This window comes from Colletes latitarsis, chromosome 7 (genome assembly GCF_051014445.1).
Source record: "Colletes latitarsis isolate SP2378_abdomen chromosome 7, iyColLati1, whole genome shotgun sequence".
NCBI classification, from domain to species: domain Eukaryota; kingdom Metazoa; phylum Arthropoda; class Insecta; order Hymenoptera; family Colletidae; genus Colletes; species Colletes latitarsis.
In genome coordinates this window covers 19,505,347-19,522,815 of record NC_135140.1, presented here as the reverse complement: position 1 = coordinate 19,522,815, position 17,469 = coordinate 19,505,347, and the positions used below count along the sequence as shown (strand labels likewise).

Genomic DNA, 17,469 nt, shown 5'->3' with positions numbered 1-17,469 from the left:
CCGACATATGTGAGTGTTGAGTAGAGAAAAATTCGACAAAATACATCCTAACCCTATTTTAGTTACTCCAACCTTTAAAAACCCCGCTCGTGTGCCATGTTACATTTTAGTTTCTGAGAACAATATGCAGTCAAAGGGGCGCTAAATCTTGACACATTATCGTATTCGCATACTTAAGGGGGAAACGCTTATACTACATTTTCATTGGTGTTGAACAACATTCGTTAAAATTAAGAAATTGTGCGTACTAGCACATGTTTGAAAGACTGGTGCCGATTGTTGAGCACGTTGCGCGTAGTACGACTCGTTCGCAAAATATGAAATATATATTGGTGACTGGTGGTGTGATAAGTGGAGTCGGCAAAGGTGTTATTGCAAGTTCCTTTGGGACTATACTTAAACATTGCGGTATTCATGTGACATCTATCAAAATCGATCCGTACATAAATATAGATGCCGGTACATTTTCCCCGTACGAGCATGGTATGCCATTACAAACACAATTCTTTCGTCTTCCCTTCCGTCCTGACATGACCGAATGTTTGAACTAACTTTTCTACGTTTCTGAACATTCTATATAGCCATGTGGCATCAGAAGCCATTTTATACGCTGCTGTCGCCCGCGCAGTTTTACGCAAAGGGTTAAATTCTTATCTAGATAAAATTTCGAGTAACGAATGAAAGATGAATAATCGTTTGTTTGTTATTCGTCGAATAAGAATTCGAGTTACAGCATGAAATCGTTATTTACATCGTACGAACAGAAATACATTTGTATTATACAAATAAATCACTAATATCGTGTTTGTATTAGATTATTACGCGAATTAAATTTTACCCGCTTTTAAGTTCGAGCAATTATTTTCCCTCCTTGATACGAAATTTCAAATTTGACGAAACCGTTAAATAATATGATTTTTTTATCATGGAAAAATCAATTTTGTAATATTTTTTATACGAATTAATAAACGTTATTCGATCAAACAAATTAAATTGTACGCTCAGGAAGCATATTTTTTTCTCGAAAAGCGTCCTTTCATTGTCTTTATATAATTACTTTTGTTAAGGGGAAGTATATGTTTTGGATGATGGAGGTGAAGTAGATTTGGATCTGGGAAATTATGAACGATTTTTGGACATCATTTTACACAGAGATAACAATATAACAACAGGGAAAATTTATCAACATGTTATCTCAAAGGAAAGACATGGTGATTATTTGGGAAAAACTGTTCAAGGTATATTGTTTGGTCCATTCTATGTTTGTAATAATAAAAGCTTTGATTTATCAAGTAACCAGTATTTCATTTTGCATTTAGTGATACCACATATAACAGATGCTATCCAAGAATGGGTTGAAAAAGTGGCACACCAATCAGTAACACAGGATGGTGATAAACCAGATGTAATTATATTTTTATATATTACTAATTATATTCAATTACGTATATAAATTGTTTTTAATGACATGTAAATTAATGTATGGATTATCTATTTCAGATTTGTATTGTAGAGCTGGGTGGTACAATAGGAGATATAGAAGGAATGCCATTTGTAGAAGCATTCAGGCAGTTTCAGTTCAGAGCCAAAAGAGAAAATTTTTGCTGTGCTCATGTATCTCTGGTGCCACAAGTAAGAAACTATTCTTGTTTAAGTGACTTCCCTTATAGACCTTGACTTTGAACTTGAGCCAAACAGAGGCTCTGTTTAGTTTTAGCCTCTAGGATTATGTAACTTGTACTTGGAAAAGTTTGCAATTAGAACCACAGAATCATGAATTATATATGCTCAGGAATGACAACAATCGAACGCTTTTTTATTCTATCGGCCGAGGTTGATTTTTCACGAACGGCTCCAAAATTTTCTATGAAAATATTACAATAATTCTAAATTAAAGATCGAATTTGCTGCATTTTCTAACAATAAACTCACATAATTAAATAGAAATTAAGAGGAAAATTAATTTTGTTTTCAGCCACGGACCACTGGCGAACCGAAAACAAAGCCAACGCAGTCCAGCGTGAGAGAACTGCGTGGATTGGGCTTGTCTCCTGATCTAATAGTCTGTAGATCCGAGAAACCGATAGGTGATTCCGTGAAAGAAAAAATTTCAAACTTTTGTCACGTTGCTCCACAACAGGTAAAGTTCCTTTACAGTTTTTATATCGTCTATTGCGCAGCGGTGAGCCGCTCGATGCAAATGTTAATTACATTCCGCTCGTACTCACTATTTTGCACACTCCGATATTATACGCGCCTTATTTCTATTTAAACTTGAAACCAAAATAATTAATGCGTTGACTGCCATGATGGCCACTGATATGCGACGTTTTAAACCTACAACATGACTTTCGCCCGCGAATGGCGGATGATTTAGGATGAATGTGACCCACGATTAAATTTAATTCGTTTTTGAAGGTTGTTCGTAAACCGAAACTATTTTCTTCATCGGGAAAGCCAACTAGACACCTCGTATCTTTTTCCCCGCTCCAATGTAAACATAAGAAAAGTCTCAAATTGCACAAAGGTTGAACTACAGTTGCTTAAGGGTGATTTTAATTTCTTAGGTCATAACCATACATGACCTGACATCCATATATCGGGTACCACTATTGATGGAATCCCAAGGTGTTATTGAATTTTTAAACGACAGACTACAATTAAACATCGGAATGCCACGTCCGCGATATTTCATGCGAAAGTGGCGAGATTTGGCAGATCGTATCGATCACTTGCGAAAGGAAGTGAATATTGCATTAGTGGGAAAATACACAAAACTGGAAGACTCCTACGCTTCTATTACAAAAGCATTACAGCACGCGTGCATAGAAGTCGGCTACAAACTTAACTTAACAGTAAAGTATCAAATATAACTTTTTTTGACGGTCTATGTAGAGCAAGGCATTTTAATATTGCCGCCCGAATAACTTCTTTGCTTTTTGTTCGTCACCAAAAGTAAACGAGTTTTTCGGCCGGTTTGCTCTAACCGTTTACGATAATAACTCCTATTATTTTATATGATTCCAATTTTAGTATATAGAAGCTGATAATTTAGAACAAGCTATGAAATCATCCAACCCTGTTTTGTACCATGAAGCATGGCAGTTACTTTGTAAAAGCAAGTAAGCTCTCATTCCTTGTGCAGGGTGAATCGTCCAAGACCGATGATTTTTTTTCACATCTTTATACGTTAATTTTACTATATTTAGCGGTGTCATAGTACCAGGAGGTTTCGGTAAAAGGGGAATGTTAGGAAAAATGGAAGCATGCAAATGGTGTAGAACAAACGACAAACCGTTCCTTGGTATTTGTTTGGGGTTACAAGTAGCAGTCATTGAATTTGCAAGAAACGTTTTAGGCTTGGAAACTGCTAATAGTACAGAAATTGATCCGGATACCGACCATCCGTTAGTTATAGATATGCCAGAACATAATTCTGGTCAAATGGGCGGAACTATGAGACTTGGTAAAAGGTGTACCCGATTCATAAAGGATAGTTCTGTTATAAGTTAGTAGGCTAAAGTTTTTTAAATTTAAATTATATCTGCACGTGTTTCCCGCTTATTCAAATATTTTTAATTATCCCTGTGCAACGATAGAACAATTATATGGTAACAAGGAGTGGATAAAAGAAAGGCATAGGCATAGGTACGAAATTAATCCAAAATATATTACCGAGTTGGAAGAAGCTGGATTGCATTTCGTTGGTAAGTAATATAGATATTAAACGCTATGGCGAATGTCGTATGATTTCCGTAGTTGTTTGAGAAGAGTACGTTCTTAGCGTGACGTTGGTTGTAGAAAAATTTAAGTAATGTACTTGTATCTCTGCCAGGTCACGATGAGGAAAATCTGCGTATGGAAATTGCAGAGTTAGAGGGGCATAGTTATTATGTTGCTACACAATTTCATCCAGAATATTTGTCGAGACCTTTGAAACCTTCGCCTCCATTCTTGGGATTGATTTTGGCTAGTGTCGATAAATTAAAATTCTACTTGTCTAAAGGTTGCAGACTTTCGCCTCATCAGATTAGCGATAACGAGTCTGGTAATGAATCAACAGTTTATTAGATTCGTACTAGTGTCTTTTTGCTAGGATTGGGACGTTCTACGAATTTTTTTTTTATATATAAATCGAGTATTTTATTCACCGATCAAGCACGTGAGAAGTTCGTTGTATCTGAACGTTGTTTCATCGTCGGAACATTAATGTTCGAAAAATAATATCTAGACAATATTACTTAAACATTAATATCTAAGTAGTCCCAATCCCAGTTTCCATTAGTTCAATCGTGTAATGTGTATTGGGGGATTATCACTTTCAACAGAAGACGACTATCCAGAGGAATTAGAAGCACAAGCCAATAAGCAGTCAATGAGCGATGCAAGTAGGAGTGGTAGCACGACATCCGGTACCAACGATTAAATCTGAATTCGTGTTGCCATAAAAATATTTTTAATGACAAACTATAATTTCGTATGTACATACGTTAGAACGACGAAAACTTCCTATAGAAGCAGATGTAGGATATACAGTTAAACGTATATATGTATATATACGATATCAAGAGTATAGTATAGCGATATAGTATAGAATTTTACTATATAGTTATGCTATACATGTATGAAATAGATCAATTACTAAAGAAACGCGTAAAGTATTTGCAAACTTTGTTAGAGACATAATTGATAAGATTTTCATGCCTTAGTAAAAATTAATAATTTTTTTTTTACTGTCATTAAGCATTAATTCCTAGGAAATCCAAAACATAATAGATATATATACATACATGTAGGTATATATAGATTTTATAGACGAGACATTAGATATGCAGACAAAATAGACTACTTACATCAACGACTGCTCAAAGAATTATATTTAATACTCTAAAATTTTTGTCCGTTTAATCTCGAATACAATGTACAAAATATTAATGAATACTTGTGTCTCATCTTTTATTTATAAACGAAGTTTATTCGTTGTAGTTTAATTATCAATATCCCTTCAATTGTATTTTTTACAATTATCGTTTGATTTTTTGATGTTCTCGAATGTACATATAGTTTACAAAACTCACCATCAATAAAAAAAATTCCATCACTATAAATATATACATTACGCTTTTGCTATTATTTTGTAAATTATAAAACAGCAAACTTCTTACATTTTACGAGGAAATAAAGGTTAATGTTTTTTTGCAATTCTTAGGTTTTTTTTAAATGCTCGATTTCCTTCTAGTTTTTATGAAAATGTTAAATTCAAGTGTCTACAGGCAAATGCTAATAGCAATTCTGCAGGATATTCACGATTATGAATTCTATATTGCATGTAACTAATTATATTTTAAGAAATTATTACATAATCATAATCACGATTTTTATTTTTATTGAGCAGCACATGCGTTCTGCCAAATATACAGTATATAAAATATACACTGGCATATTACAATAAAACATTTTTCTTCGTATAAAAATGATATATGTACACTCTTACTGTTACACGTACAGCATACAATTAGTGATACTAGACTAATGTTAAGTTACAGTAGTGAATTCGGATTATTACAAGTCGAAAAAAATAAAATATCTGCAATATATAATAAACAAATGTAAACAAAATAAATACGAAAAAAAAAATTAAAATGCACTTTGGACGGTAAGCATTACAAATAATACTGAGAACATTTTTTGCAAAAGAAAAAGTACTTTACAGGAGATTATTGAAAGTTTTTAAACTTTGTATATATACAATTTTTGTCATTGGTAAAAAAAAGTTCAACAAATTTGAACACGAGAGCGAAAACGCTCATTTTACGGGTCGTTTAATAATTTGCAGTCGATATTAAAAATGGAAATATAGATATAATCAAGTAAAAGAAAAACGAAGAACTATTCTCCTTTTCTAAAAGGATGAACATAATATTTTATGTTAGTATGTTATCCTGTCATGATGTTCGAACTAAGTTACAGAAGTATAATAAATACTTATGCACGTCGTAATCTAAAATAACAACAATTTGCAATTACAATTGTTTCTCACTACCCTCTACTGTTTAGTAACCTACTAACAATACAATATTTCAAACTAGGTATCGAAATAATGGGAATCTTTACCTTAAAAAAGTAAAATACTAATGCAAAATGAAAACATTGTCGTCAATTATTTAAACAGTGACACGTTTACCTTTCTGCCTTTGTATACAGTTTCACTGCTAGTCATAGTCGTATGTTATTTTCCTTAGCTCCGATAGTGATCTTAATTTTTAAATGTAAATATTGAGCCAAACAGTAATTAAATGAGAAATACTTCTATAATATTCAGTTCTTCTCAGGAAAATTTTATTATGTTTGTACCAGTCTGGTATTTTTCGTTATAAGATATTTCAATATAATTTCTTATGTTTCGTGAATCAGTTACGTTCAACCGACTCTGCCTTTCTTTTATGCAAAGCTTTTCTTTTTTTGTCTTACTGCTAGTATTTAATCGAGACAGTAACAACAAAGTTTCGTATTATTCCTTCTATAGTACGTTCCATGAGACGATGAAGCAAATTCCCAACCCAGTTCAACTTCACCTTTTCACGGAACATACCGCAAATCCTTCGTATGACACTTCAAAGTGCACTTATAATATGCATAGCTTTACCTATAAACGTATTCTAGCAATCGTTACAGCGCGGTACAACTTAAATAAACCATTCTTTCTTCTTTTGAACTTGATGACCGGTAGTTGAATGCACGACGGCCGAATCGGGGTCTAACGCTATTTCAGCACCCTTGTCCTCCTGCGTTAAATATTCACCTTTGTGTCTCGACATGTACCTACCTATGAGCACTGCCATTATTACCAGTGCTATGATAATAATGGCCAACACACTTCCTAAGATTGCTGTATCGATTTCGTTGTACGCGGCTCGGAGTATATCTTCGTCCAATTGCGGGGGTGGTCGCGTTTCAACGATATCGGGCGGATGCGTAATCGGTTCCACGCCACAGAAGTCTTCCGTTAGAGGAGTACCGAAAGAACGAACGTTCGAGGGCCCGTCCTCTTGGAACAACAATTTCAGAGGATAGATATCATCGAATTCTACTCTGGATATGCAACCGGCGAATCCCTCCGTCATGGATTCGTTCCTTCCAATGTACATGTACTGAACATTATTAAATTGGGCGTCCGCCGATGTCTTTATGTTGAAATTAAATTCCTTCGGTTCGTAATTGTCCACTTGCAATATCAGAGTCGCCCCCGAGTTCTTCCTACCGACCCTGACGTCGTGGTATTGTCCCAGACCGAAATGCTTGTTCGGGAATATCACCTCCTGCCGTTCGAAACCGAAATCGAAAACTACGCGCAAGTGTCCGCTGTTCGACACCATTATCGTCATATATTCCCCAGAGATATTCGAGAATAGACCGAGCAAAAATCCTTTAGGGTTCGTTGTCGTGAAACCGACTCGGATCTTTTCGGCGATCGTCGAACGCCAGCTGCCCATGAAGTCGTATTTTATGATCGAGCTGGGACGCATGTTTACACCGATCTCTGTAACGATATCCCTGTGTTAACTTTTTGTAAACAATTTAAAATTTTGAAACGTACGAATTTATATGTTCTTTTTAACGTACCGTCTGCGCAAATGGGACCCTTGAACGCGGTCCACCGACAATCGCACGAATATCCGTCGTACTTTTCGTGGCAGGTGCCATTGTTGAGGCACGGATTACTTTCGCATCTACCCATGCAACCTTCGGTGATTCCGTACAGCCCTTGTCGCGCATAGCTTCTCAGATCTTGTAACTGACCGTTCAATAAAAGTGCCCTAATACACCCCACGTAACCGTCCCTGTAATCTGTCGTGGCACCGACTACGAGGTCCGACGTGAGGTGGAGGGCTCGTACCGGGCCCGGGGGTTCTTTCACTTCGGTTTTCAATGCCCCGTCGACCACTATTCTAGCCTCTTTACGATTCCTTTCAACCGACACAGAGTGCCATCGATTGTCTGCTAATCTATAAGAGGTTTGCACGCTTACAGTGAGCGGGCCACTACCTGCCAAGTACTGAAACTGAATCTGGTTTCCACTGTTTATAGAAATCTTTATGTAATCCGTAGGCCCCTTGCTATGCATTATAACCGCATTGTCGATGGTGGTTTTGAATTCGAAGAAGATATCACCGCTGTGACCGATATCGAAGGTTGGTAGGTTGATGGTTGCATCGACGATACGGAACGTCACTACGTTCTTGAATAAATCTACGATAAAACGAGGCGCTCGTTTATATCATCTTAAAGTATAATGTGTAATTAGGATTGTATTATACTGGAGTAAGATAAATTTGATCGGTACACGGTGTAAGGGAAACTACCAATTTGTGTGTGGGAGGGGGATCGATTGTCAACGATAGTGACTCATTTTACACTGTACTCGTTTCGAATACGCGGACTATAATAGTGCGCACTAAGTGTTTAGTTCGACTGCGTTTACGCCAAGCGTACCAAGTTTGTAGAAAGTAAGAATAAGACACAGTTAACGTGTTGTGAAATGTAAGTATGTGTTATAAAAAATATGTTGCATATTTATATACAGAGTTTACAGCGCTGCAAAGGCAATTACGTTCGATACGCCATCATTTATTTACACACCAAGCATTTGGTACAAATTAAGTACATGGGTACGGTGTACCAAACGCTTGGTGTAAACTAGCTCAGTGGTACGTAAAACGATATTTTGTGAATTACTGTTGCTTTTATATTACGGTAGCCAATACATATATTAAAACACGATATGTGTTTTTTTTTTATATTTGTATTACTACGTTAAATGATTTCGTATCTTACCTGATCTTACCTTGGCAGTCAACCAAGGTAAATTAGAACCTTGCAAAGAATTTAAAATAAATTAAACTTTCTTGTTCGCATGCATAGAATCAATAAAATTTACTGAACCTACCATCGCCCTCGCAGATAAGCGGTCCTAGTGTATAACGACCTTCCTTCTCGTCAACCGGAGTACCAGTGTCCCCAAATCGCAATTGTTTGACAGGAAGGTATTCCTTTTCGGTGATATCGCCGCTATCTTCCAAGGGACCCTTCACCTCAGAGTCACAGTTGCACCATTTTGTGGGATCCACGCAATTTCCAAGAATACCACACTCGCATTTGCGCGATCCTGGCAACGCTCCGCCCCAATAGTCCATTTTCTGATTATTTCTACTGACCCACCATGAATTCGGTCTAAAGTAATCTCCTTGCGGCACTGAAAGTACACAAGTACCTCTTACTTTTATTCGATCAAATTTTAATCCAATTCCTCAACATTTTCACTTTATTCGGTGGCTAGCACACTTTTTATTCTGTCAGTACTACGAAGTAACGTTAATAAAAGTAATTACCCGGTGAATTGAAGAGTTTCGAATGTATGCATTCGTAACTAATCCTCTGCCTACAATTCGTGGATCGATTTAGCAGGGCCTCGATTTGATCCATATCGGCGTCGTAAATAATATCTTGAACGAAACTGCCTGGTTCTTGGAACCCATCCACGGGTGTTATACGTTCGTTATTGTGTCGAAGTATCGTCCTTACGCGTCCATCCGTGTAGAATTCACAAACCACAGGGAATGGATTTAGCGGACCGCTTCCATCGACGTCTATTTTAATGTCTGCTCGTTGATTGACCGTGTTTATATTTTTGTATGCTTCGCACGAGAGAGGATTTAATGCTGCGTTAAAGACAACGTAACGTTAATAAAGCTTCGTCCTATTCAGCTGTTTTGTCGAATGAAATTTCTTCCGGTACTTGATGTATTACTTACAAGTATGACACACTGCTCCTGTATATCCCGTATTGGCACAATCGCAGAAGAATTCATCAGAATTTTGACGACAAATACCGGAATGTTTGCACGGATTTGGATTGCAACGATCCATCATTTGACAAGCATCGAAAACAATTTCGTTTTTACAACAATATTCTTCCTCCTTCCAGTCGGTTGGTAATTTGTAATTACCGTCGATGCTAATCATTCGCATGCAACCGACAAAACCTCTGTTGCTTTCTATCCCTGTTACGCCGCCGATAAAATATACTGGACCCGTTGTCATTTCCAGCATACGTTTGGTTCTCATTGGCGTACCATCGACGTTCAAGATCAGTCTGTTTTTAGCAATGGTCAAAATAACTTGGTGCCATTTGCCGTCATTGAACTTTTCGTCGAAATTATCTAAAGTTACTTGAGGATTCCCTTTCGTTTGGATGTTCACTTTCAGTTTACCGTCTTCTAAGAATAGCTGTATATATCAACATAACAGGTTTCAATAAAAACATATGCAACCAATGCGTCAGTTTTTTAGCACAGGGTCGTCGTTGTTCGCTAATTATACAAACCTTCACAAAACCCGGCGATGTGAACTGGTGATACAAAATAATTCCCTGATTTTCGTACGTTCGAAAAGTGAGGGAAGCGTTCAAAGAAGATATCCCTTCGTAACCCTTAAGTCTAGCGTACGATCCATGAGTCAAAAATGTAACAGGAACAATTGGTGGTTCTGGACAATTATAAATCGTATTCACTTTATAATATCTTAAGTTTTCACCGGTCACTTCAGTTTCTCTTAAATCGTGAATGATGCTTGTTGCATTAAGATAAAAGTTTTCTATGCACCCTGTAAAATTCTGATTAACTACTAATCCATCCTGTTTGTTGGGCACACCGCCTATGTAAAGCTGACAAAGATAATTACACGTTATTTAATCATTTAAGTATTAGTTACTTAATACAATAATGAATATTACACCTACCGCTCTGTTCAAATCCAGTCTATGAAACTCTCCTTTTATTCTTCCTTTGATTAACACTCTATCTACCGAAAACGATATATTCTTCCTGTTACGCGATATTAGGACGTCGTGCCACATATTGTCGTCCAACAGGCTTCCAACGGACAAGCTCGTCATAATACCGGATCCAAGATCGATATTCAACAACATTCTATTATCTTTCAGTTGCAAGGCTATGTAATCTCCCTGCGTGCCCCTGGAGTACATAAGGACTCCATCGGCGTTGTTTGTTTTAAATCGAAAACGTATAAAATGTCTGTCAGTTTCTATCGGTTCCCTTAATAAATCGTATCGCAAAAGAGACGAGCCATTGAAGGAAAGAACGTCGGACACTATAAATAAAAAATAGTTAATAATACCTATGTTCCATTCCAAACTATCGTTTCTTTCAAAATATACACGATCCCTTACCATAATTGCATCCATATAATTCTAATCTTAACGATATTCTATCCCGCCATCGTGTAGGATTTATTCTAAGCCATTGCGCAATAATTGGAACCTCGAACTTATTAAGTTTTATGGTATCTCCGTCTACATTACCCTTGAACATCTATTGAAAAGAAGGAAAATAACATAGTTTCCTTTTCATAGCAATTTAAATATACTATATTTCATTTTAGAACAACGCGTGTTCGCAAATTTATAGTCCAAAGTATTTGGCGTTAAATTTTTGTACTCAAAAAGTATATGTTACATAGATTTTCACACTTGGTTAGTTACATATTTTCTGTAAATGCAACATCGATAGTAGTTGAAGTTTTAATATGTAGAAAAATAAATGGAAGTAAATTAAAAATTATTCAGTAGATATCTAACATGCTCGTATGTTGATATGTTAGTATGGCATTGTTAATTATAAGTGCAAAGCACGAAAGCGTATGTAAAATGTTTTATTAGAAAGATTTGTATCGAGTAAAAGAAGTTATCGCTCTACTTTTTTCGCGCAGTATTTAGAAACCTTTCTCATAAATTCTAAACAAGATAAGAGAATTGTTTGTTCCATAATTAACTTGTTTCAAATGTACGTTGTTTAATTGTTAACGCGAACAAATATTGTATTTGTGAAGGCAATGTTGTGATTCCCTTTGTGCCTCCACCAATAACAAACTACTTCTACCACACAGTGTTTCCCACTGAAACCATACACCTTCAAAGTTGAACAGAATCTCGTTTCATACAATATAGATATAGATTTTATATACTTTAATAAAATATGTAACTCTTTACTTTTATTTACAGAATATAGTATTAAACTTTGTAGAACTTATATTTATGATGTATATAAATAAGTATTATACTTGGTACTTGAAAGTGTACTTGTTATGCTAATTTTTCTTTTAATTGTTATCGTTTCATACTTTTAGTGGTGAAAACAGATTTATAATTTCACTCATGGGATAGTTTAAAAAACACGTCGGTTATTTTCAAGGGCATTTTCTTATTTCACAATATAAGATATAGCACAGATTTGTCTAATTGTATTTAAGGAGTTAAAGGACTGTGAAATGAGATAACATGTTATTTGAAATAGCATCCAGATCCAGATCTACGACGTTGTACGTACATTGTGATTTCAAGAAGACAAGCAACTTGTTTTCAAAAGAAGTTCTACGTTTTTTTTTATAATCAATATCTCTATCAATACCTCATCTACACCATCCTGACTCTCATAACTGGCCCAGGCTTGCCCATCATCAGAGTATTGGACAATGTACTCTGTCACATACTCGTTAGTATGAGCACGACCTCGTGTGGCAATGCTGCGTATCTCAAATCTGTCCCCCAGTTCCACAGTAAGATGTTGATCATAACTGCTAAGCTCTGGTGACCACGTAGAACCTCCTGCAAAGCCCAGCCCCATGTCCATGTGTAAAAGAAGGAGTAGAAGCGAAGCAGGTAAGTAGAGAAGAGTGTTTTAGAGAAATCGGATATGATTTGTAAAGTAATGATTTATCGTTTCGATTCTTATTTTAATAAATGCATTTCTAACGTTCATACTCTATTTACAATGGTATTTACGTATGACTCATATTACTCGTTAAAGGTTTTGAGTTGCCAATGTATTCACTTTAATGAATAAAAAAGCATCATGGGAGTGTGAATTTGTGCAAAACATGCATTTAATACCTACCTATGAATCCTTGAAACGGGCACACGAATCTATAAGAAAATGTTCATCGTTTCTACTCGTGCCAAGGTGCTTAACTATGAACGGCAAAATTGTTAGAATCCCGAGACACGTCTGTTTACAATAAGTGCAGTGCAGTAAGTTAATATTAGTCACTAAATACATGTACCTTCCTAACAAATCCCATTGTGGTTTACGGCTATATTTTAGCACAGACACCGATTCAATAGTTGTAGAAGATCAGTTTACCTTAATATTACCGTCTTCTTCTTTGAAATCAACGTAGTCCAGGCCATTTGTACCATAACTGATACCATACTCCATAACATACTCATTTTGAACAGCTCGTCCCTGGGTCGCCACGGCTGTGATGTTCATTACTTGACCCAGGTCGATTATAAGGTACTGACCAAAGTCTGAGCTGCTAGCCGTCCATGCGTTTCCGCCTACGCCACAACATATACGCATGCATGCAACTCAAAATGAACTTAAGGAAGCAGTCATATTTAACAAAGATAGAACTATCAGAGGATTAAATGCTACCATCATTATCGTCTATAATTAACGCAAGATTAGAATTTATTTACGGTCGGAAAATTACTGTTTTCTTACAGATACTTGAAAGTACTTACATAAAACACGGTCAAATTTTTCTTCGGTTTTACCGTTCAAATTTTATTGCGATCGTTGGAAGCAATAATTCTTAAGAGATTGAAGTACATACAGAAGAAAAAGCTTCAGGGATACACGTTATTTTTTTAAAGTAATCCCTTTCCCAAGCGAAGGAAAGACAAAGTGTAACATTGTCAGGTTTGTGTATTGTACATACTTGAAATACAACATAAAAATTTGTATAGAAGATTTACATTTTTATAGTAATTATTTCTGCGCATTTCGTTAGTCAAATGCAAGTTTATATTTAAGTTATTGTACCAGTAAGGCCTTCTTTAGAGCAGGCTTTAAATAATTATGTAAGTTCACATCTTATATGTAATTACAAATTCTGTGTTTCTGACAATACTAGATAAGAAGGTGAAATAAAATTTATACAAGTACTTCTTATCGATTTATTACACTCACTGACTAAATTCATATAGAATCCGTTATATCTGTACATCTTTATTACACATACGAGGAGAAATGGATAACCCATATGAAAAATATATTGAATGTTACAATGCTATGGACATTCCACTTTTTTAAAATATTTTTCTGTATATTCGGAATCTTGTGGAAATAATGGAATTGCGTTTGCGAGAAGTTCGTCGCTATTTATGATTTCGAAAAGAGTATTTTGCGATCTGGGCGCTGTTCCATTTTCCTGTAACGCTACAGCGACGCAATGATGCGGATCCAATAACGATTCTTCGAACAACCATTCTTGTTTTATGCCATTTACATATAAGACTGTATCGGTAACCACAGAAGTCTCGACAAGTTTGGAATTGGTTCTAAAATCGATTGATCTTAAATCGACCGTAATACCTATGCCTAGAGCTTTCACGTAACTTTCTTTTAACGCCCAATGTCTACAGAACATATTAATTTGATCCGCTTCATTAACGGATGAGTTTTTTATTTCGTCCCATTCGGAGACTGAAAAGTTTCTATTCATTATGCGAAAAAATTCCGATAACTTTTTACCACCGGTGTACTCTAGTTTCATTACATCTACGCCTAATTTTACGTCTTTTGTCTCGCCAGCCAATACTGTATATTCACCTTGGTGGGATACGTTAATGCTTAAATTCAAGACATCGTTTTTTAAAACAGGTCTATTATTTTGATCCCTTGCAAACACTATAGCGTTATACGGGATGTGTCCATACTTATTAACAAACTTTCTCAACATTAATCTGCCTACAAGGGAAGACCTAACATCTTTACGAAACACGAATCTGCCTAATCTTTCTTTCTCTTCTAATTGCACGCAAGAAATAGCGTGTGCAAAGTCCTTCTCGCTTGGATTCCATTCCTTCCAATTGAACGCCCATCGAATACTTTGAAACATTTTCTTAACATTAACTTTATTCGTTAATTTAATACGTTGGTTTCTCAATATACTAATATTCCATGAATTCTTATGTTCGTCCGTTTTGTTAAAACACTGCTTTTTAAACGATCTTGTCTTTAAAAATACCAGGCTACTCTTTAGCATCCACCTGAAGCAAATAGACAGGATAATTATATTACTTTTTCAATCGTTCAATCAAATTGTAATATTTATTTCTACCTTTTTATGTATTGCAATTTACAAGTTTATTATTTTACGTTCTTCTTTATTCATTGAAAATATAAATAATTCGGAAACATTGTATGAAATACGAAGTTCATTTTAATAAATTAATATTAACTGTCGGTCTTACGCCCATGGAAAACGTTATTTTTGGGCGATTATTTAAAAGAAATATTAACATTAGTCATTCTCAGAAATAATGGAGAAATTACTTTATGATGTAATCAGATGTACAGAATAACTGTGCAACGAGTCAGTGAGTTCAATTTACCTAATACAGATCAGAAGTTCTCTTAATTGAAGTACGCGCGTGGGTGTTTATAAGACCGATGCCCCTTTTAACGCGTTCGGGCTTTCTAATTATTTGTATCTTCGTTTAGAAATACAGCCACGTACGAAATATGTAATACACTACCTGGATTGTTATTAAGCGGGAACACTATCTTTATAGTTTCAAAAGGTTGATATTTTTTGCATTTTTTCGAAATATTTACACTTTAACAATGACGGTCAAAACCACCGATGCGATATTCTAAATATTACCGAAAACGTTTGCCAGTTCTTTTTAAAACTTTAAATACATTTTTTCCAAAATTAAACAATGAAAGTTGAACTATATAAAAATGTTAAGGATTCAATTTTTTTCAGGAAAACTTAGACTTCTTTTTTAAAAAGTTTGCCATTCTTATGCAAATCAATATTTTTAAAGGAACGTTTTATTAATTTTGACCATTAAGATGGCAAAAGAAGTCATTCTACCACATTGAACAGGAAATTCCAGTTCTGTGATAGGTGAGATTACAGGGCTTTAAAGACAAAGATGACAAACAGGAACCTGTGAATGTAAATAAACATGTTTACTATCTGAAATTATGTGAAAGGTTTAAGATATCTAAACAATTTAAGATCATTTACTTTCCTTTAAGTTATTAAGAAACAGATAGTAAGAGGCTGTTTAACATCAGTTATAAGATGCAGCAACAAAAGATATGCACTTACATGCAATAAAACATTTAAATTACATGTAAAATATTTTTTGTATCATTTATGTTATATTGTATATTCAGGTGGCCTGATTTAGATGAGACACCACATATAACAAAAGCTTTAGTGCAAGTAGAACCCAAGCACACCATCAGTTGAATGCTGTTTGGCACTAAATCATTCAATATAGATACAAAATATTTATATTAGACATTGAAAACTATTCCAGAATATCAACAGTTTTTCTGCCATAAAGTTAGTGTTCTCTCTTAAACAGAATTTACAATACAGATGAAGAAAAGCAATCTTAATAATAGTTACAGATTCCTTGTATACTTCTTCAAAGTATAAAAATATATAGATAGCAAGCAACAAACTACCGACAGTAGAATATTTCTATACTTTTACGAATACAATTAACATAAGAAACATTATCCAATGTATATCTATGGAGAAGTGCATTATGAGATTTACAAGAAAATTGGAAGGAAACTTTACCATTAAGTCTGGCATTGTATGGACCCCTTTCAGGCAACTGAGATGTGGCTCTTAACTGAGCTTTATCCAAAAGTGGTTGGTTACATTCATCATCTAAATAAAAGTTGAAGGACAATTAATAACACAGTTTATATGGACTAACGTTTAATATTAACTAAAATTATCTTCAGTACTAATATTTTAATAGGGTTCGATATACGTGTGTACTGTATTTATTTGTTTCGCGTAAACTGTTAATCGAATAATGTAATCACAAAACGCTGCAACAATTTAATACCATGTATTCGCGAGCGTAATGTGTCAAAGTTACAAACAATACAATGATATTCGAATTGCATGTTAATACACGCGTTAATCGCATGAAAAATTACGAATTGGAATGTCTGTTCTTGTCTCGGTAAGTCTGTTATAAGTTAACTCCACTACGCCATGTTGCAAAGTGGGCTTGGCTGCATTGAATCATCTCGTAAAATGATTGCATCTTCGGAGGAAACAGTTTCCGATAATTAGCAATAAAGTCTACTTACATGCTGAAGTGAACGAATTACTTATAAACGCCAACACTAACACTGAACACATGAAAGTACTCATCGTAGCATTGCCCTTTTAGAAAGCAACGTACGAGCAACGTACTCTTAAGCGGGACGCGTCGTTGAAACTGTTACTAAATTCTCGCCACTGACATTACTGAGAAGAAAGGTGGTTCGACATCAGTGTTGCTGTTCGACAAGCCTGCCCCCACTACAAAATTGTTGTGACGATTACATGAGAACTTCGTTGCGT

At 35.3% G+C, this 17,469-nt stretch overlaps 2 protein-coding genes across 5 annotated transcripts; one reads left to right on the top strand and one right to left on the bottom strand.

Moving 5' to 3' along the window:
• Positions 1–182: 182 nt before the first annotated feature.
• On the top strand, positions 183–6,186 carry Ctps (CTP synthase). The gene is made up of 11 exons (XM_076769061.1): positions 183–483; positions 1,068–1,238; positions 1,320–1,405; positions 1,501–1,632; positions 1,976–2,140; positions 2,568–2,855; positions 3,034–3,122; positions 3,210–3,508; positions 3,600–3,707; positions 3,836–4,048; positions 4,329–6,186. The coding sequence occupies exons 1-11, from the start codon at positions 255–257 to the stop codon at positions 4,424–4,426; spliced, it is 1,878 nt and encodes a 625-aa protein (XP_076625176.1). The 5' UTR covers positions 183–254; the 3' UTR covers positions 4,427–6,186.
• A 131-nt stretch (positions 6,187–6,317) lies between these two features.
• Nrx-iv (neurexin-4) lies at positions 6,318–17,392 on the bottom strand. 4 transcript variants are annotated; one of them, XM_076769048.1, is made up of 12 exons: positions 17,214–17,392; positions 16,687–16,779; positions 13,218–13,414; positions 11,249–11,390; positions 10,799–11,169; positions 10,385–10,723; positions 9,813–10,287; positions 9,390–9,719; positions 8,948–9,253; positions 8,836–8,874; positions 7,624–8,250; positions 6,318–7,540 (listed from the first exon to the last, which is right to left on the bottom strand). In XM_076769048.1, the coding sequence occupies exons 1-12, from the start codon at positions 17,275–17,277 to the stop codon at positions 6,687–6,689; spliced, it is 3,837 nt and encodes a 1,278-aa protein (XP_076625163.1). In that variant the 5' UTR covers positions 17,278–17,392; the 3' UTR covers positions 6,318–6,686. The 4 variants fall into 4 exon arrangements, with proteins under 4 accessions (XP_076625163.1, XP_076625164.1, XP_076625165.1 ...); XM_076769049.1 differs by lacking the exon at positions 13,218–13,414 and adding an exon at positions 12,486–12,682; XM_076769050.1 differs by lacking the exon at positions 8,836–8,874 and having other exon boundaries at positions 17,214–17,391.
• Between the last annotated feature and the right edge of the window lie 77 nt (positions 17,393–17,469).